Source organism: Oncorhynchus tshawytscha, linkage group LG12 (assembly GCF_018296145.1).
Source record: "Oncorhynchus tshawytscha isolate Ot180627B linkage group LG12, Otsh_v2.0, whole genome shotgun sequence".
NCBI lineage: Eukaryota > Metazoa > Chordata > Actinopteri > Salmoniformes > Salmonidae > Oncorhynchus > Oncorhynchus tshawytscha.
Genome location: NC_056440.1, coordinates 72697849 through 72720207, shown reverse-complemented (window position 1 = coordinate 72720207; position 22359 = coordinate 72697849). Strand labels below are relative to the sequence as shown.

The following is a 22359-nucleotide window of genomic DNA, read 5'->3' as shown; positions in this document are numbered from 1 at the left end:
GTGTCATTGTAGCTTCACACAGTGTAGGCCTATCATCATTGTGGGGTAGAACATGTTCTAAATTATTCCAGATTTAGGCTAAATGACCAACATGGCTTTTCTTGACCATAAATCTGTATGGAAATAGTTGTAAATCACTTTGGTCCCATATATAATCTTTACAACAGTTCGCCCTCATACCCTAATGAAACTTAAGATGCAAAAAAAAGGAGTCTAAACAAACTCTGCAAGCTGCTGGGTTTTACTAACGTCTCCCTCCAAAGGAATAACAATGTAAACCCTTTTTTGTCAAGGCAAAGCTAAATGCGATGTAGACCTCTCTTTCTGTGTGTCTCTGTCTCTCTCTCCCTCTCACTGACACACACACATACGCACGCACGCGCGCGCGCACGCACACACACACACTTCATTTCACCATCCCCCTCTTTCACCAACAGCCCAAAACATCAAGGGTCATTAATTGTGTTTTCTTTTCAAATCCTTTGTCACCGCAATTAACCGATTATGATCAGAAGGCTCCTTTAAATGGATTCCATGTGTGATAAGAAATGTATTACTTGTTTTCTGTCGCCTAGGAGTTACGGAAAAGAGTCATTTGAATAGCCTCTGTTTGAAGGCTTTGATCTCGCCTGTTTCTGGAGCTTCATATCATCGTTTGAGATGTGTTGCTGGCGTCTTGTGTGTTGCATAAGGAACCACGCTTGAGCGATAGATCCGTGTATATTTGCCGTTGAAAATGATGTGAAATTGTTTCATCTGCATAATTACCCTCAAAGAACTCTGTAAAAAACAGCCCTCGAGTCACTCTCCTGTGATTGTCCTCTTTTGCATGACCGAAACATTAGCCTACATGGGTTATATTATAACAATAGATACATGTATAAAGAATTTTAAAAAATAATAAAAAATAGGCCTATATTATTATTATTATTATTATTATTATTATTATTAGTGATGATGGTGATTATTGTTATTATTACTATTATTATTATTATTCCTAGTAGTAATAGTAGTAGTAGTAGTAGTAACAGTAATAGTAGCAGTAGTAATAGTGGTGGTGTGGCTGCCCCAGTGTTTGGTGCATTTGATTCATATATCCATCGTGTGTATGTTATAGAGTCAAGCGGAGAGGGCAGGTTATGGTACGCTATATGGTGTGGAGTGGAGGTAAGAGAGAGAGCTGAGAGTCTTAATGTTTGATGGCTATGCCCGTTTCCCGGGTCGTTGTGAAAGTGTTAAGTTAGTGCATCTGTGTTTGATTGGGGTTATAAATCAGACAGAGTCCTAGGGGCCCTGACAGGTCCCGGGGATGAGACACGTGTCCATCCAAACGCGGAGCGCCTCCGAGGGGACACTAAATGGCAGATATGTCGTTCACACTCACACTTCCAACCACCTTTTATATTATAACACAAAGAAAACACGAAAGTTGGCCGTTCCAATATTCAGCATTTCCATACACGTGTGACACTTGACACACATCTTACACTAAATTCTTCACCTATTTTAGTTGAACTCATTCAACTAACACATTCCTCCCTCAATCTGAAGGCAAATATCAATGTTGAATTTCTCAGCTCAGCTGTAAAGTCTGGGCCCTCCGTTCTCTCTGCTGCAGGTTGGTGTGTGTGTCTGAGTGTTATTGACTGCTATGTAGTGATTACCATGCCGGTTGGATGGCATCAGCCACTCGCTGTAATTAATAACCTCATAATCCAGGTTCGGTTGGGTGTCAAGATGCCAGCACGTTAAAGGGGAACACGGAGGTTCGGCACTGAGTTTATGGAAACAAGGCGTAGCATTATAGTATATATGAGAAATGGTAGATGCTATTATCCCTCCCAGACAATGATATCAGCTCCAAAAGAAGATTAAAGGTTTAAACAAGTAGGCCTACATAGACATAGACCTAGTTCTTGGAAACCGGATCTCATCATTAAAACTAAACTGAGATTGATGAGATTTAATCTCGCTGTCAATATTGCTCTGAGATTTATCATATTCAAATAAACTGCAACAGCAATGCATAAGTCACCACTGTAGTTGTTTTGCAAACGATGAACAGACATATGATGGTACAAAGACGGGGATGTAATACGATTAGGGATGTTTCCTACATATTTTTATATATTGATTCATGGAATTTCAATTCTGACTCCCTTGCTTTGTTTTAATCCGAATTATTTACAAGACAAAAATGGTTTTGTCAAATTCATATAGCGGAGTTCTTAAAGGTAGCCTAATCTTTGTGAGCGATAGTCTTATAAAGATTATATATTTTTTTCCTGGAAGGGAAGTCTTGGTACATACATACAAAATTAGATTGTATAAGATTGTTTTTAACAGGCCTAACCTGTTTACAAATAGCTATGGCTTTCCATGCAACATGAATAACATCAGTGAATATTAAATCAATTAAACCACTTGTAATTATTATTATTAATATCATTACTACTATTATTAGGCTATTATTATTATTGTTATTATTATTATCCTCATCATCATCGTTATTTTATGACACTATTATTATTTACATCAACATTATTTGTGTTGTTGTTCATGTAAAATATTTATTTTCCTCGATGTTTTAGTTTCCAGTCTATCACTTTAAATGTATATCCACCACAATACGCAACGTGTTAATTACTTATCGTTGCCATTGTTGACGCTAACACTTTGCATTCATTAACAACTCAGGCGGTAATCACCCATGCAGCTTTTCATTTCTTGACAACTTTCTCTCTGAAGTCAAATGGTTACATGCTAACAGTTTGATGTCCCAAATTAAAAGAGTGATTTGAGTCCGATCCGCTTGCCAATTGTTAGAAGCGTCCGCAACGGTGTAAAACGGTGTAAGAAAACACAACTTGACCATAGACTTCTAGCATACGTGAGTCCAAATCACTCGATACGGGCAAACAGCATACATTTCTTAGGTCTTTCTTTCCAGTGGACATGCCTTAACTGAGTCGCGGCTGCACATACGTGAGACACATGCATTAGAAGAAAACTGGAGACACTAGGTTTATGTGAAGTTAATCACTCAACAACACTGAAATATTTACTAGTTGTGCAAATGACCACAAATTGTGAATTAACACTAAAATGGGGTAGGGCTCAGTCGAACAAATAACAAATGTAATTATTGGCGAGCCATCAAATGAGATTTGAAAACCATTCAAATAAGAGATCGCGACGTCAGTGCACTTATCCAGGGGAAATACAGGAGAGAGAGAGAGAGGCGCGCGGCAGAGCGAGAGTGTGTATAGGGGGTGAGATTTGAGAAATGGGAGGGGCTTCTAAACGACTAGAAATGTCAATCAGAGGAAAGAGTCGCAATAATCTAAGGCAATCTGTAAGGACCTGACCTTAGTCCATCCAGATCAATAGGGAAGTGAAGGAGGAAGGCGCAATCGGATCGTTTACACTGGCTGTTTTTGAGGAAATATAGACTTCCCTTACACTTTGTTGTATTCACTGTAAAGTGGATATCGCAGTACGCACCGCGAGGGCGATTCTCTGCTTTTTGTGATTGCAGCAGACTTTTTTCTACGACCATGTCTTTCCCGCAGCTGGGATATCAGTACATCCGACCGATATACCCACCGGAGCGCCAGGGTATCAGCAATGCCCGAGCCGGGACGGAGTTGAGCCCGTCCGGGACACTCTCAAACGTTCTCTCAACTATGTATGGATCACCTTTCGCCGCAGCAGCACAGGGCTATGGAGCATTTCTGCCCTATTCAAACGATATATCCATTTTCAATCAATTGGTGAGTGCCTTTGCTAATTTATGCCTCTGGTTTCCTTCATTTGCTTTTCCCCCATCCAGACTAAAAAAGGAGAAAGGGCGCAGTGACGTTACGTTATTGAGACAATGGTCCATTCAGGACTAAACAAGAAGACTCGTTGGTGAACTTTGTTATTGACTCCTTGTTTTGTAAATAGTTAAAGTAGCTAAAAAGTAGCACAACAACCGAAATGTCAGTCGAAAATCCATGTTTAGACCAATAGAAAATAAAGAAAACAACTGAAATCAAAAGCAATATATGGCATTGGATCTTACAGAGGTTAAAAGTGTGAATACATGCATCTTCAAATACATTGAAATGTTTTTGCAATTGGTAGAGAAGTGTTATAAATCAAATAGTTTTGTCGGGAACCGAAATTGTGCGTAACAAATAAAAATGTGTAACTTTTACATATGGTAATGCTTTTGTTGGTCGTAAACGCAGAAATCACAGGTCCTATGTAAAGAAAGATAAATGTGGTGATACTGGCTTTATCTTGCATATATTAGCCTATATGATTTTGTCTTATTTAACATAAAGTAGAATTTCATTTTGCAAACATCATTAATCTATCATACTATCTCACACATCCCATTGGGTCTCTGCTCTTTGTCTTTTAGGGTGCTCAGTATGAGTTGAAAGACAGTCCAGGCGTACAAGGACACCCAGGATTTGCCCACCATCACCCAGCGTTTTACCCATATGGCCAGTATCAGTTTGGTGACCCGTCCAGACCCAAAAATGCGACCAGGGAGAGCACGAGCACACTGAAGGCCTGGCTAAGCGAGCATCGTAAGAACCCCTACCCCACCAAGGGGGAGAAGATCATGCTGGCCATCATCACCAAAATGACCCTCACCCAAGTTTCCACCTGGTTCGCCAACGCCAGGAGGAGGCTAAAGAAGGAGAACAAGATGACATGGACTCCCCGGAGCCGCACAGACGAAGAGGGAAATGTTTACAACAGTGATCACGAGGAGGGAGAGGAAGGGGACAAGAGGGAGGATGAGGAAGAGATTGATTTAGAAAATATCGACACGGAAAATATCGAGAATAAGGACGACTTGGATGATCAGGATGACCTACACGCTGATTTAAAATTAGATGGTAGAAGCGACTCTGAGATTTCAGACGGCTATGAGGATTTACAAGGGCCGGATCAGAGATTTCTGAAGGCTGTAGTGAAGGAGGGCAAAGACATTCACGTGGACCGGGGCGAACACTTCCACCACCACCATCACTCTTTTGAAATTAAAGCCTCACAACCGAATGGCGAACAAGTGAAACTCAATCCTGTGTCCATCAACTCGCCCCCATCAGAAAATAACGCGGCCCCGGCCCAAAAGCCAAAGATTTGGTCTTTGGCGGAGACAGCAACAACTCCTGACAATCCCCGCAAATCTCCACAAATGAATGGCAGCAACACAGTTGGGCCCGCGGCCCAGACCATAATCAGCCCTCACCACAGACTCATCTCTTGTCCTGTTGGAAAAATCCAGAACTGGACAAACCGAGCTTTTTCTGCCCACCAGCTCGCATTACTGAACTCTAACCATTACCTTGGACTGGCGAACCAGGCTTCGGCTAACGGGCTCGCCCTCTACAGCAGGCAGCAACACACGCAGGACAAGAGTCATAGCTCAGACACAGCCGTCACAGGTACATGTCACCAACACTGAGGCTGGCGAGCCTGACTGTATAACAAACTGTTCATTATTACTCTATTTCAGACTTTTACTTATCCCTCTTTAACGCATTAGCCTACTTAAATAGGCCTGTTCTGGACAGACATTTTGAGGCCGTAAAGATGATCATAAAAAGTGTGTTTCCATGCTGTCGTTTATGTGACAGAATAAGGTGGCTTTGAAGCTTTGAACTGGGGGAATACAGACAGAGGTGGTCGAAATAAAATGCATTGGTTTTTAATGTTATTATCAGCTGGTTTGTTGTGAGAATGGATTATTATTCATGTCTGAAAATTATTTTTAAATTCAGCAGTTGGCCCCATATTTCTTTGTCACATACCTACTTCAGTATTGTACGTGCTTGTATTTAACCCGTGACTGACGTGAAGATCCCCAGGCAGTAAAATAAAGTATAGACTAAATTCACTGCGACAGTGCTGTGCTCTAGTTATAGACGGGAAAATGAATGCATTTTTTAAATGTATTTTATTGCCATTATTATTTCAGAGAGATCTAGTGCCTTGGAAGCAGAGAAAAAGTTGTTAAAAACAGCCTTCCACCCAGTTCATAGACGGTAAGAGACTGTCATCTTTATGTTATTTGGATATATTATTTTTGATGCACATCCTATTTTATCGTTGACTACCACATTTACTCAAACTGTAGCCCGTGTGTTGTATTTGTAAGACATCGAATAGATGGATTACTCCGTGCTTGTGTTATTTCGTTTAGGCCTCAAAATTATATTTGCATATTTGTCATGCAAAAATCCCAGCTCAAATTTACTACATTGGTTTTATAACCGGCTCTCATTTTCCAAAAGCAATCACTTTATATCACTTAAACTTTTCAAGCAATTCATTACCTTGCAGTTGTAGGTTATTATTATTTTCCCTTTGCTGAGTGTATTTATTTTCTTGACCCGTGTGTTGCAGGCCTCAGAATCAACTCGAAGCAGCCATGGTTCTGTCAGCTCTCGCCTCCTCCTAGACTTTGACTTTTTCTCTTTCTTTTTATGATTTTATTTGAATCTGTTGTAAGGAATGTAAAATAAGAATAATACATCTGTGTATACTTACCTTGTAAGCATGTCCTGTGTAAACCTGCTAATGTTATAATGTATGAACCAGTAGTCTGTGAGTTTTCTTTTTCTTTTTCTAAGTTCTGTGAGGATTTGATGTTCAAAATGTTTTGTATATAAAGTTAAGAAAATGTACATACTTGTGAACCAAATTGTACAAGAAAGTCTATATTTTGGCTAATAAATGAACTGCTGCAAACTTTATTCAAATCGCTTGTGATTTTTGGGAAGATGTTTGCCTGATGATTGTTTTGTGAAAGCAGAATTAGCTGTTGTGGGCGTTAGATGTTACGAATTAGATTTTGAAGTGGTGCAGAATTGCAGTGCTTTGCTTTTTGCATGTGTGTTTGTCAGTCTGCGTGGCCTACGGCGAATAGGCTTCATCATACTTGGTTGTGATAAGTAAATATTCTAGCAGGATTTGAGGCATTTTCATATAATTACTTAAGAGTAATTAGCTGACTATTGCATCGTACATTTGGATATTACTGTTCTGGGATTATCCTTATTGAGGCGTAACAGACGAATTAAAATGAATAATTCTTTCATTAATTTTCGTCTGAAGTTGTATGGCATATGAAGAGAAATTATGTAGGCCTACTGACTATTTTAATATTTGGATGGAACTATTTTGGACTGAGAGGTTAAACATCGTATAGGCTGGCTATGCGTACATGGGTTATGGTGTTGTATGTACGATGCAATCTCAGTTCGCGTGTAATATTTGTGTTAGCACTACTACATGTTTTTTTATGCATCTTCAATTTGGTCAGCCGTTGTGGGCTGCACTGCTAACCATATGACACCAATACATTGTGATATCATTTATTTAGGTTTGTTTCAACATCTAAGATCATTTGCATGTCAGAAGCGTTGTGAGACAAAGTTTATGTAAAGTTGGAGTTGGAGCTCCCTCTACAGTCAAATCTAGTCACCATCGTCGATTCTGCGGTCTGGAGAAGACAGGGATATGGATATTTCTCTGGTTTTCAATATGAAATCTTTGATCAAAGCAGCCTTACCTAAATCACAACTTTGTATTGTAATTATTAATATGTTATCAAGCCATTGAAAAAAATATTTTATATAGGCCCATCGTAAAAGCGTTTGTCATGGGTTGGCATGCATTAAAAATACCTTTTCCAGCGTTACACTCAATTGACCTAAAATGGTTTAGGGATATGATCATTTCATTCTTAACAATTAATAGATCAATATTTTTTATATGACCTTTATTTGTACATATGAACTTGTTCCTGCTGCATAAACACCATTGTTAATTAACAGGCCATATGAACAAATAAAATAAATGGGGCGCATAATCACACAATTCGTTGTTTCGGTATCCTTTACTTTAGTGCTTTTCCCTCTCAGTTTATTTCACTTCACAAAAAAGTATTAAACGTTTAAATTGTACATTTCAACCCCCTCTTCAAAATGGTTGAAAGGTGTTGTAGGCCTATGACCATTCCCCCAACTTATCAAGGAAAGAAAAAACAGGCTCGGCCTACTGCAACAAAAGAACCAAGAAAAAACAGGCTCGGCCTACTGCAACAAAAGAACCAAGAAAAAACAGGCTCGGCCTACTGCAACAAAAGAACCAAGAAAAAACAGGCTTGGCCTACTGCAACAAAAGAACCAAGAAAAAACAGGCTCGGCCTACTGCAACAAAAGAACCAAGAAAAAACAGGCTCGGCCTACTGCAACAAAAGAACCAAGAAAAAACAGGCTCGGCCTACTGCAACAAAAGAACCAAGAAAAAACAGGCTCGGCCTACTGCAACAAAAGAACCAAGAAAAAACATTACATCCTGTCGAATTTGCGACATGTTTGCAGTCAATTGTGTAGTGAAATTAAGCGCATATTTCGAAATAGAAACGAAATACGTGAAAATAAGACACTTCTGTAGATTTATGAATCTGTTTGAATTATCCAATTCAATAGTCTTCTTCAAAAACCTGCATGTTTTTTTCTAGAAAATAGAAGAATTACAGACAATATGGTTTTCAAATTGTATGGGGAGCCCCAGATATCCTTTTTTCCTCTTTGTTGAAGTTAAAAAATTCGAACAAATGGCGCATTATGTCACACATTCCACCAATTGAGCCGCTTTGTTTTCAGGGCCCGCTCTGGGATGGTTACATAGCAGCGCAACACAACAGACAGAAAAGTCCAACATTTCCAACGGACATTCGAGGCTGTGCTTAAAGACCCAGCCGGGGGAGAAAGCTTTGGACCGGGGCTTGGTATTCTACTAAGTAGGCTGGCCTTCTCGCGCTCCTCTCACCATGCTGCCTTCCTGTCCAATCAATTATCTTCCTGAATGCCCTCTATCTAACTGCGCGCGCACTATGCATATTCATAAGTCACAGCGGCTAGTTGTGACACTGATTGATGTAATCATTTCTCTGGTTTGTGCCCACTTTCACTCGGAAACGCACCGGCACCTCAAGCTCTGGCTGCACCGCGCGGCGCAGTAAGTAACACAGAGCGAGTGACCAGCATTCGCCTATCACCGATGACCCACTAAAAACACATAGCACAGGTCACGAGAGAGAACGCGCTTCTCATACCAATAAATATGCCCAAAGATTTGTAGGTTGTTAAAATTAACTCTAGCCTACAATGAAACTTAAAGCCACAGTATAAAAGTACATCATATTTGATACATTTAAATGTAACCAAAATATCCAGTATCACTCTTCCTCTCAGAATCAGACATGTTTATTATGTATTAAAATGTAGTCAAATTGACAGAATAGATTGACATGATATTACATAATTTTTAATCAAAAACAGGAATTACAAATACTTTTTCCTGTCAGTGATAATACTTGCAGTGGAATAATAAACTATAAGAACCCCCACAACTATCTCCCCTCCTACTCACACATACAAATGTGTGCGCACGTTCATTACGATCATAAATATTGATGATGATTTCCTCAGTGTTCTGGGGGATGTTAGCTGATAAGGGAGCTTCTGGAACAATCTCTCTTGATCATGAGAATTCAATCGGAATGCTACTGAAAGGACAGTGATCGTTGTTCAGAGTGCAGAGGACCTCTTCTGATTCGTGCATGAAATTAGGGATTACAATTCCTCAGTACAAACTAACGAATCATGCCTGTGTCTATGACGCCATATGTGTCCAACCTGCTACGGGTTGAACAGAGCAAATGGAATGCATTAGCTAACATTTCGCTCAGAGCTACACACCACAGCGCATGCAGGGGCCACTTCCAGCGGGGCACGGTGTGTCACTCATTTCCCCGCGTTAAGTGGATGTCCTCGTGCCTATTGAACAATAATCAACACTGACTCCTCTTTTATTTCCTCGCTCCCAGCGATGTTAAATACTCTGACTGATTGATTCGCCAGAGAGTATGGTTTAATACCACAACGGATAAAAAAGGAAAGGCAACACACAGTTACGGATGGACACCTTTCTTGTGCGCATTTATACACAGAAAAGAACAAGACAAACATGATCAAAACGAACATAATTTTTACAAAAATCAGTGTCCTTAATATAAATGCAGCAGTGCAGATATCATCTTCATGAGGAATATTACATGTGAGAATAAACAGAAATACACACACATTTTAGTTTTTATAGACAAGTTCATTCTTGTGCTTGTTGGGCAGTTCTATTTTACATTATAAAGTGAGAGTGATCTGAGGTGAGCCTCATGCACCAAGGCTGTGGGAAACCCAGTTCCTATTGACATGCTGCAAATAAATGGCATTTCAGTCCATCACTAATCACATGTCCTTTGTTGTCCTGAGTGCTGCTCACATCCAGCATCAATGAATAAAGACAGAGGTACATAGCTACGCCCTGCAAAAAAAGGAATGCATTGTTAAAAACAGATTTTGAGGGGGGGGATCCAAGATAGAAGATAGAATCATGAAAAGGAAATCTAATCTGTAATTCTGAGCTGTGCATTGATCCAGAGAGGAGGGTGGGCAGACAGGACGGATGGATCGGACGCACGGACGCGGTAGTGCCAGGTTGGACGGTGTAGTAGTGGGGCTGGTGGAGGGGCCTGGCCTTACCAGGCAGCCAATGGAGCCATCAGAGAGAGATGGAGGACCCATGTGAATGGAGAGAACGAGAACAGAGGAGTAAATAAACAGAAGAAGGGGCCAGAGGTGCCCTGTGAAAGAGAAGGCATGCCCAAATAAAGAGGGTCAGCCTCATGTTTTCACCTCATCCTCCCCTTCTGTCATTGCGACCCCCCACTGACACAGAGACAGACAAATGTCATCTCCTTTGTGGCCCCAGTCCAGCTTTGAAGAGGACCACTTTCTTTGTCCTGTGAGCTAATCCCTTTATGAGGCACTGCTGATATTCCCTGTCCCCTACAACACACACACACACACACACACACACACACACACACACACACACACACACACACACACACACACACACACACACACACACACACACACACACACACACACACACACACACACACACACACACACACATGCACGCGCACGCACACACACACACACACACACACACACATGCACGGACACACACACACACACACACACACATGCACGGACACACACACACACGGCACCCGGCAGGCCCAGAGGGCTGCCCTTTAAAACCCACCCACCCTGGGTGTTAGTCTGTGACCACAGGAGAAGAGATCATCTCAGAGAGAACACATATCCCACCGCAACGATATATCTCTGGTACACAGGGTTACAGGCCTTTCCACACCAGTCCAACGTGTTATTGAGTTTCCTTTACACATTGGATTTGAAAAGAGCTATACAGAAAAGCTCTCTCTGTAGTATGTCAAAGATGTGGACCTGCAACTCATGTGCCCCAATGTATGTTTTATAGCCCATATTTATTATTAACTGTGGAAGTGGTGCACAAACAGGTTAAGGAATGGTCAGTGAGAGAGAGAGAGTAAAGAGGGTTGTTCTGTTTTCCCCAGGCCTACTACAGAGGACAAAAGGCCGGGAAGGAGTGAAATTCTCCTGGGCCGGAGCAGGAGAGAGGGAGGGCACCGATTTCATGCCTATTGTTGATGGGGGTTAGAAAGAGGAATTCTTTCACTGAATCCGAAAGGCAACAAGTGGGGAATGGGGGACAGGCGGACAGAGGGAGAGGCATCTAGGCTTTTGCCGTTCACCCATCTGTAAGATTGTGCTTTTCTCAGCCCCCGTTAGACTCATCCCTCAGCCTCGCCCAAGTTACAGGGCAATTATGGAAATGCAGCTTTAAAGCAGAGCACTGCTCTCTTTATGTTCTTCCCCCTGACAAAGCAAAGGGCTCGGGCCTTTTTATCCCACCCCTCTATTAAACATGCTTCTGCACTACCATGCATATGTTCTGACTTTATCCTTTTTGTCACTCAATGGAGTTGCATCTGTTGGTAAAGATTCAACTAAAGACTGGAATAAAGAATGAAATGTAGATATATGAGTGTATTTCTGAAAGTGTTTTTGTTAACTTCTTTATGGGGGTGGTATATTGTTAAATTCCTGACTTTATCATATGGGTCTGTTGAAAGAGTTTGTTGACTATTGAAGATGAGCCGAGAGCTGGTGTATAAAATGTCTCTCGCTTGCCGGCCTCATTGCTCTGTGGAAGAGCTGCATGGTTTTACCAGCAGAAGAGACAGAGAGAGGGGCAGAGAGAGAGAGAGAGAGAGAGAGAGAGAGAGAGAGAGAGATCTCCACTCTCCACCCCACGGCCTCTCCTCACACGTCACTAACAGAGGCACAGCAACCAGCCACTCTACTCTTTCTCAGCTTTGTACATTAGTCAGCGGTGTAGCACAGAATTTAGCCGCATGGTGCGATCTAATAAGACACATTTTCTTCTGCTTTTGAGATGATCACACAGGAGTGAGGTCTCTAGCAGGGCGAAGGGAGAGGCTCTCCGCACACAGCAGAGGCCTTGTACGACAGCACCTTTACACCACCAACACATCTAACACATGCCAATACTGGCCCTTTCACTCATCACTGTTAATGAGAGGACATATTTTGGACGTTTCCAATATTTGTACAGACTTCATACATTGCATACAGGCCCCTTTATTCCCAATCACATGCAGGCATTGACACTGGTTGAGTTCCAAGTCACATTCTATTCCCTATGTAGTGTACTACTTTTGACCAGGGCCCTATACTACTTTTGACCCATAGAGCGCTGGTCAAAAATAGTGCACTTTCTAGGGAATAGGGTGCCATTTGTGTGAATATAATGCAATGTGTTCCAAGAAGGAGAGATCCTGTCTAGTCTCCTAGATGTAGAAGGACAAGAGGAAAACTTCTTGAGTCTCTAGGACGTGATTAGCTGGATGGTGGCTGGTAAAGGGAACTTAATCAATTCTTCCTCCTTGGAACACTGTCAAACAAGTCCTTTCTTACATCTTGCCATGAATACATTACAGACTGTGTGTGATTGATTAGAGACCCTCTGGAGAGGGTGAACAGATGAACCCAGTCCCTCAGCTTGATTAATAGACTTTATTAAGAGACTGAGCTCCTTTTTAATAATAGTAATGTAATAGGGAGTCTACCCACTACTATCACTACTCTGGTTTCTCTCCTTCTCCTTCTCGGTTTCTCTCCTTCTGGGTTTCTCTCCTTCTCCTTCTGGGTTTCTCTCCTTCACCTTCTCAGTTTCTCTCCTCCTTCTCAGTTTCTCTCCTTCTCCTTCTCAGTTGCGCTCCAAATGGCACCCTATTCCCTATATTTTGGCCCAAGAAAGTAGTGCGCTACATAGGGAATATGGTGCCATTTTGGATGCAGTCCTCCTCTCCTTACTCTCTCTTCTTTGATCCATATCCCTGTATACATTGCATTATATTCATTCATTCCCAGCATCTCCATCAAGCCATATCCATCACATGGCTATCAGCATGGCACCGTGGAGTTTGGAATGTTTCCACTTTGCACACAGAGCAGGAACACAATGGGTTTCTGTTTTGTCTTTTGTGTCTCTCACGCTGCACAATATGAAAGCATTAAAAAGTCAATTGTTTTTTGTATCTTTTGCAAACAGTCTCTCTTGGCAATTTGGGAGACAGGATTAATGTTGTGTACTGCTCCACATGCAGTTAACAGCCAAATTAGAATGACTCAATACTGGATTCATAAAACGTTCTTGATCGTCAATATATCATAACTGAAATGATGGTTTTATTGCTCTGCACCTCGGTGGCAGAACTGGTTATCAGTGTTATGACACAGCACAGATTGTTTGTGTAGTGTGTGTGTGTGTGTGTGTGTGTGTGTGTGTGTGTGTGTGCCAATCAGAGAGAAAGAGATCACCACAGATGGAGAGTATTTAGGCTCACTCTACAGACAGACAATAAGCTGATGATCAGTCTGCAAGTATAGTACAGTGTGGGCGTGGCAAGGCGGTTGGTTGGGTACAGGTCTGAACTCCCTACGAGGAAGCTAGTCAGCCAATAGCCACCCAGTCAGAGCTCCACTGCTTATCAGTGTGACTGAAACAAGAGAGCAGTGCTACGGTACAGGGCAAGCCAGGCCAGCCAGGGGACACACACAGACACCACCACTTATCAACATAGCTAAATGTTGCAATACACGACTGTGATGTTGGTGATTTATTCAAACAGTGATACTACTGATAGGGGCATTCACAGCCACCACATTCCAGCTCTGACCAAGACAGGTTATGTTTGCTTTATTGAGGCAATCTAGACGGCCACATCCAGGGGATGACATCACTGCCTAGCCTAGCCTAGCCAGCCCAGACCAGACATACAGCAAACAGTGTGTGTGTACCTGAGTGTGTGTACCTGTGTGTGTGTTTGTGTGTGTGTGTGTGTGTACCTGTGTGTGTGTGTGTGTGTGCGTGTGCATGTGCATATGTGTGCGTGTGTGCGTACCTGTGTGTGTGTGTACACCTGTGTGTGTGTGTACCTGTGTGTGTGCATACCTGTGTGTTGTGTGTGCATACCTGTGTGTGCGCGTGCGTTCCTCTGTGTGTGTGTGTGTTGTTGTGTGTGTGTGTTGTGTGTGCGTACCTGTGTGTGTGCGTGCGTTCCTCTGTGTGTGTGTGTGTGTTTTGTGTGTGTGTGTGTACCTGTGTGTGTGTGTGCGTACCTGTGTGTGTGTGTGCGTACCTGTGTGTGTGCGTGTTTTCCTGTGTGTGTGTGTGTGTGTGTGTGTGTGTGTGTGTGTGTGTGTGTGTGTGTGTGTGTGTGTGTGCTGCTTGCTTGTTGTAAACGTGGGTAGGCAGCAGGTCGATACTGCAGGTGTGAGGCCTTAGCTGTATAATGATGATGCCTACAAGCGTTGGAGATGTAAACTCAGGTTATTGATCTCCAACCCTTCAATACGGTGAGGAGTCTAACAGACAGAATCAAGGTCATCCATGTCTGACTGTCTGTTTAGGCGCCCATGGCCAGTCTTCACTCTAGTTCAAAAAGTATTTGGGACTTTTCTATTGGTTCCTTTGCAGCAGGAAAGATAAATCAAGCACCGTATTTGAAATGGTTTAAAATAGTAAATTAACCCTGCTCTGGTCCACTTGGAGAGGAGAGGACGAGAGAGTAGTGGAGAAGAGGAGAGGACAGGAGGCAAAAAGCACTCCTTTCTTCCCAACTTCTCTCTTTGTGCTTAGATAAACTTGTTGTCAGGCACATTGTTGCCCACTCCATGTGACACCTCACTTTGATAATGGTCTTGCCATGCAAATGACAGAGCGTGGGAGAGCAGCAACACCAATTGTGTGCATGTGTTTTGTTTGTGTGTTTTGTGTGTACAATTTTTGCATGCATTTTGTGCATATATGCGTCTGTTTTTTTGTGCATGTGTGTGTGTGTGTATTTGAGAATGAAAGGGTGTATGACAGAACTATTCAAAAGTACGAGAGGTGCTTTGTGTGAAATGGACATATAGAGGAATGTTCTACGTTTGAAGGGAGTTATCAGTACTGATTATCCAACCAAACCAAACCAAACTACTCATCATGCTAGTTTGTGCTGAAATTGGTTGTTGTGTGCTGCTGGAGCCAAGGTTGATTCATAACACCCCTCACGCTGCCAGTCAGAGACTGAGTCCCAAATGACACCTTATTCCCTATAGAGTTCACTACTTTTGAACAGGGTCCATAGGGTTTAATTTGGGGATGCAGTCAGAAAGACTGGAAGAGGGAGGTGGGGATTCTTTTCGGAAGTGGCAGAAGAAGCGCATGGGCGAGCCGGGCAGCACCCCATGAATGTTCCCCCTCCATCCCCAGCTGAGAGCCTCCTCTCTGGGCTTTGTCTAACAAGGAGAAGGGGGCACAATGAAGTGGCGCTCTCAGAAACAGGGAGGGGTTGGCGCTGTGTCACTTTGTCCTCCCTCTGAGGGGGCAGTGAGTACGTGCCGCCCTCTCTGTTGTCATGCTAAGACCACAGCACCACTCACTGGAACTGTATCCCCAGTATCCCCCATTCACAGACAGCCCAGCTCAGCCCACATCACACTCACACAGTACAGGGAAGGAGAGAAACATGGAGGACATTCAATTTCCTTCTCTAATACCCCATGCTTCCTCAAAGACAAAAGCTTGAGTATTTCTCAAAGAAATTATCTCTGCTCCCATGCAGGAGCCATGGAAAGGAAACGCTTGGTTAGTTGATGAAGAGGAGGGGTTAGGAGTTTGGACCCTCAGGTCCTATGGGACCATCACAATCTTCATAGCGTAGCCTAGTTTTCCTCTGGGATTGACCATGGGAAAAGGCATGTCTAATGTCATTTCACAGGTAGATAAAGCTTGGAGATTGGAGAGTAATTGCCAGTAATAACAGATAGTTCTCAGAAATCCCCTGAGACATATCTCCTTCTTCTCTTCAATTTTCCAATAAAGATTCGCTGCAAATTTAGTTATGCAGGCTAACGAAATATACAAACTCTGACCTGTGACCTTTGTACTCTAGTTTGAAGGTCACGGCTCTCCTTTACATACACAGATGAGGTCCTCTATCCGGAAATGATAAGACAAACAACAGAGAAGAGGTAAGGTCAGCGAGTTAAAGCAACAGCTGAGATGACAGTTAATTGGCTGAGGGCGGTTGTAACTGTCATCTATTTCCCCCAGGCTGACGAGTCTGACAGGGGAACCTTCCCTGGCCTCTGCCTCTCTCTCTCTCTCTGCCTCTCTCTCTCTCTCTCTCTCTCTCTCTCTCTCTCTCTCTCTCTCTCTTTCTCTTTCCCCCCCCACTCCAACAAGCATCTTCACTCATCAGCTGTCTTTCTCCCATAGTTCAACCAGTGGACATGCAGGGGGGAAATTATTATATTTATATTACTTATAAATGTGAATATTATTTCATTATCTAAATCATAGTGTATCTCATTGCGATACACAATAAACACAATGACAAATGGGAAAGTCATGAATCACGGATGTGTAGACGTACAACCTGTCTATGAATCAACTGGCAGAAGTGGTCCTATTATAGTGAAAGGTCTCTTATCCTACCAGCATGGGACCCTTCCAACCCCAGTTCAAAGGACAGGCTGACTGAGAGAGCATCGATAAGCTGGTGTGTAGGTATCATCCAATACACTCTAATGAGTTGTTTAGTCCTCTCTGTCAGTCACAGGTATTAGTGATACATGGAAAACAGCCTACTGAGGCAGGGACACATCAATGTAGAATAGTGGGGATTGGTAAAGCTCTCTGCCTCGCCTGCGTGTCTGAGACAGAGAGAGAGACGTAGAGAGACGGAGGAGTGATGGTTTTTGCAGAGTCTGTCTGTCTGTCTGTCTGTCTGTCTGTCTGTCTGTCTGTCTGTCTGTCTGTCTGTCTGTCTGTCTGATTTAGCAGGGCCTGGTCCCCGGTCTGGTCCTGGCTACGGTGCGGTGTGAAAGGCGGTGTGAGAGAGGTTGTGTGTGAGGGAGATAATGGTCCTTTGTCCACGCCACTCAGCACTCCACTGGCACACAGCTGGCACACAGCTGACCATCCCTTACCCAACCCCCCCAACCCCCCAGTCCCGGCCCGCTACAGAATGCCAGACATACAGTGTAAAGGAATAGGGGTAGAGTGGGTTAAGAGAGAAAAACATTAGTGTTAATGTGGAAGAGGAGATGTGAGGAGGTGAAAGGAAGAAGTCACATGGCACAGGGGCCTCCTGCTGCCCCCAGGATCCATCTGCAGCTCTGCAGGACTCAACAGGAGGAGATCCATAAGTGATGGACAGGTGTTCCTCAGCAGCTAGCCAATGATGTTGATTAAGGCAGCCCACCGCACCTCTCTGACTGAGGGGTTGTGTAAAATGCAGAAGACACATTTAGGTTGAATGCATTCAGTTGTGTAACTGACTAGACATAATACTCTTTAGGCCAACAACCCCCTCTAGTCTGGAGCCCAGTCACATCGCTCTATAGGCTCTCTACACACTCCCTATACTGTTGAAATTCCCTCATTTCTCCTATGTCATCCCTCTTGCCCACCTAACACCTACCTTAACTCTGGCTCCAACCCTAACCTAACTCTGGCTCCAACCCTACCCTATCTCTGGCTCCAACCCTACCCTAACTCTAGCTCCAACCATACCCTAACTCTGGCACCAACCCTACCCTAACTCTAGCTCCAACCCTAACCCTAACTCTGGCTCAAACCCTACCCTAACTCTAGCTCCAACCCTAACCTAACTCTAGCTCCAAACCTAACCTAACTCTGGCTCCAACCCTAACCCTAACTCTAGCTCCAACCCTAACCTAACTCGGGCTCCAACCCCACCCTAACTCTAGCTCCAACCCTAACCCTAACTCTAGCTAAAACCCTACCATAACTCTAGCTCCAACCCTAACCCTAAAACTGTCTCCAACCCTAACCCTAACTCTAGCTCCAACCATAACCCTAACTCTAGCTCCAACCCTAACCCTAACTCTAGCTCCAACCCTAACCCTAACTCTAGCTAAAACCCTACCATCACTCTAGCTCCAACCCTAACCCTAACAATGGCTCCAACCCTACCCTTAACTCTGGCTATAACCCTACCATTACTCTGGATATAACCCTACCCTTAACTTCGGCTCCAACCCTACCGTAACTCAGGTCCATTAGGGAGTGTGAAATAAAGTGTGGATAGACATTAGGACATGTGCAATAAAGTGTGGACCTACATTAAGGCATGTGAATTAAAGTGTGGATAGACATTATAGCATGTGCAATAAAGTGTGGGCCTACATTAAGGCATGTGAAATAAAGTCTAGATAGATATTAGGGAGTGTGAAATAAAGTGTGGATAGACATTAGGGAGTGTGAAATAACGTGTGGATAGACATTAGGGACTGTGAAATAAAATGTGAATCGACATTAGGGAGTGTGAAATAAAGTGTGAATAGATATTAGGTAGTATGAAATAAAGTGTGGATAGACATTAGGGAGTGTGAAATAAAGTGTGGATAGACATTAGGGCATGTGAAATACAGTGTGGAGAGACATTAGGGAATGTGAAATAATGTGTGGATAGACATTAGGGAGTGTGAAATAAAGTGTGGATAGACATAAGGGCATGTGAAATACAGTGTGGATAGACATTAGGGAGTGTAGAATAGAGTGTGGATAGACATTAGGGAGTGTGAAATAAAGTGTGGAAGGTCATTAGGGAGTGTAGAATAAAGTGTGGATAGACATTAGGGAGTGTGGAATAAAGTGTGGATAGACATTAGGGCATGTGAAACAAAGTGTGGATAGACATTGGGGCATGTGAAATAAAGTGTGGATAGAAATTAGGTAGTTTGGAATAAAGTGTGGATAGACATTTGGGCATATGAAATACAGTGTGGATAGACGTTAGGGAGTATAGAATAAAGTGTGGATAGACATTAGGGAATGTGAAATAAAGTGTGGATAGACATTTGGGCATGTGAGATAATGTGTGGATAGACATTAGGGCATGTGAAATAAAGTGTGGATGGTCATTAGGGAGAGTGAAATAAAGTGTGGATAGACATTATGGCATGTGAAATAAAGTGTGGATAGACATTAGGGAGTGTGAAATAAAGTGTGGATAGATGTTAGGGAGTGTGAAATAACATGTGGATAGACATTATGGCATGTGAAATAAAGTGTGGATAGACATTAGGGCATGTTAAAAAAAGTGTGGATAGACATTAGGGAGTATAGAATAAAGTGTGGATAGACATTAGGGAATGTGAAATAAAGTGTGGATAGACATTTGGGCATGTGAGATAATGTGTGGATAGACATTAGGGAGTGTGAAATAAAGTGTGGGGATGGTCATTAGGGAGTGTAGAATAAAGTGTGGATAGACATTAGGGAGTGTGAAATAAAGTGTGGATAGACATTAGGGAGTGTGAAATAAAGTGTGGATAGACATTAGGGAGTGTGAAATAAAGTGTGGATAGACATTAGGGAGTGTGAAATAAAGTGTGGATAGACATTAGGGAGTGTGAAATAAAGTGTGGATAGACATTAGGGTGAGTGAAATAAAGTGTGGATAGACATTATGGCATGTGAAATAAAGTGTGGATAGACATTAGGGAGTGTGAAATAAAGTGTGGATAGATGTTAGGGAGTGTGAAATAACGTGTGGATAGACATTATGGCATGTGAAATAAAGTGTGGATAGACATTAGGGAATGTGATATAAATTGTGGATAGACAATAGGGTATGTGAAATAAAGTGTGGATAGACATTAGGTAGTGTGAAATAAAGTGTTGGTAGACATTAGGGTATGTGAAATAAAGTGTGGATAGAAATTAGGTAGTTTGGAATAAAGTGTGGATAGACATTAGGACATGTGAAATAACGTGTGGATAGACATTAGGGAATGTGATATAAAGTGTGGATAGACATTAGGGAATGTGATATAAAGTATGGATAGACATTAGGGAGAGTGAAATAAAGTGTGGATAGATGTTAGGGAGTGTGAAAGAACGTGTGAATAGACATTAGGGAGTGTGAAAAAAAAGTGTGGATAGACATTAGGGAGTATAGAATAAAGTGTGGATAGACATTAGGGAATGTGAAATAAAGTGTGGAAACACATTTGGGCATGTGAGATAATGTGTGGATAGACATTAGGGAGTGTGAAATAAAGTGTGGATGGTCATTAGGGAGTGTAGAATAAAGTGTGGATAGACATTAGCGAGTGTGGAATAAAGTGTGGATAGACATTATGGCTTGTGAAATAAAGTGTGGATAGACATTGGGGCATATGAAATAAAGTGCGGATAGAAATGAGGTAGTTTGGAATAAAGTGTGAATAGACATTAGGGAGTGTGAAATAAAGTGTGTATAGACATTAGGGAGTGTGAAATAACGTGTGGATAGACATTAGGTAGTGTGAAATAAAGTGTGGATAGACATTAGGTAGTGTGAAATAACGTGTGGATAGACATTAGGGGATGTGAAATAAAGTGTGGATAGACATTAGGGAGTGTGAAATAACGTGTGGATAGACATTAGGGCATGTGAAATAACGTGTGGATAGACATTAGGGCATGTGAAATAAAGTGTGGATAGACATTAGGGCATGTGAAATAAAGTGTGGATAGACATTAGGTAGTGTGAAATAACGTGTGGATAGACATTAGGGCATGTGAAATAAAGTGTGGATAGCCATTAGGTAGTGTGAAATAACGTGTGGATAGACATTAGGGCATGTTAAATAACGTGTGGATAGACATTAGGGAGTGTGAAATAACGTGTGGATAGACATTAGGGCATGTGAAATAACGTGTGGATAGACATTAGGGAGTGTGAAATAAAGTGTGGATAGACATTAGGGAGTGTGGAATAAAGTGTGGATAGACATTAGGTAGTGTGAAATAAAGTGTGGATAGACATTAGGGAGTGTGAAATAACGTGTGGATAGACATTAGGTAGTGTGAAATAAAGTGTGGATAGACATTAGGTAGTGTGAAATAACGTGTGGATAGACATTAGGGGATGTGAAATAAAGTGTGGATAGACATTAGGGAGTGTGAAATAACGTGTGGATAGACATTAGGGCATGTGAAATAACGTGTGGATAGACATTAGGGCATGTGAAATAAAGTGTGGATAGACATTAGGTAGTGTGAAATAACGTGTGGATAGACATTAGGGCATGTGAAATAAAGTGTGGATAGACATTAGGTAGTGTGAAATAACGTGTGGATAGACATTAGGGCATGTGAAATAAAGTGTGGATAGACATTAGGTAGTGTGAAATAACGTGTGGATAGACATTAGGGCATGTGAAATAACGTGTGGATAGACATTAGGGCATGTGAAATAACGTGTGGATAGACATTAGGGAGTGTGAAATAACGTGTGGATAGACATTAGGGAGTGTGAAATAACGTGTGGATAGACATTAGGGAGTGTGAAATAACGTGTGGATAGACATTAGGGAGTGTGAAATAACGTGTGGATAGACATTAGGGAGTGTGAAATAATGTGTGGATAGACATTAGGGCATGTGAAATAACGTGTGGATAGACATTAGGGCATGTGAAAAAAGTGTGGATAGACATTAGGGAGTATAGAATAAAGTGTGGATAGACATTAGGGAATGTGAAATAAAGTGTGGATAGACATTAGGGAGTATAGAATAAAGTGTGGATAGACATTAGGGAATGTGAAATAAAGTGTGGATAGACATTTGGGCATGTGAGATAATGTGTGGATAGACATTAGGGAGTGTGAAATAAAGTGTGGGGATGGTCATTAGGGAGTGTAGAATAAAGTGTGGATAGACATTAGGGCATGTGAAATAAAGTGTGGATAGACATTAGGTAGTGTGAAATAACGTGTGGATAGACATTAGGGCATGTGAAATA

At 42.1% G+C, this 22359-nt stretch overlaps 1 protein-coding gene across 1 annotated transcript; it reads left to right on the top strand.

The window, feature by feature from the left end:
- Positions 1-3324: 3324 nt before the first annotated feature.
- On the top strand, positions 3325-6761 carry LOC112240736 (iroquois-class homeodomain protein irx-3). The gene is made up of 4 exons (XM_024408984.2): positions 3325-3773; positions 4412-5450; positions 5984-6050; positions 6412-6761. The coding sequence occupies exons 1-4, from the start codon at positions 3558-3560 to the stop codon at positions 6464-6466; spliced, it is 1377 nt and encodes a 458-aa protein (XP_024264752.1). The 5' UTR covers positions 3325-3557; the 3' UTR covers positions 6467-6761.
- The last annotated feature ends 15598 nt before the right edge of the window (positions 6762-22359 follow it).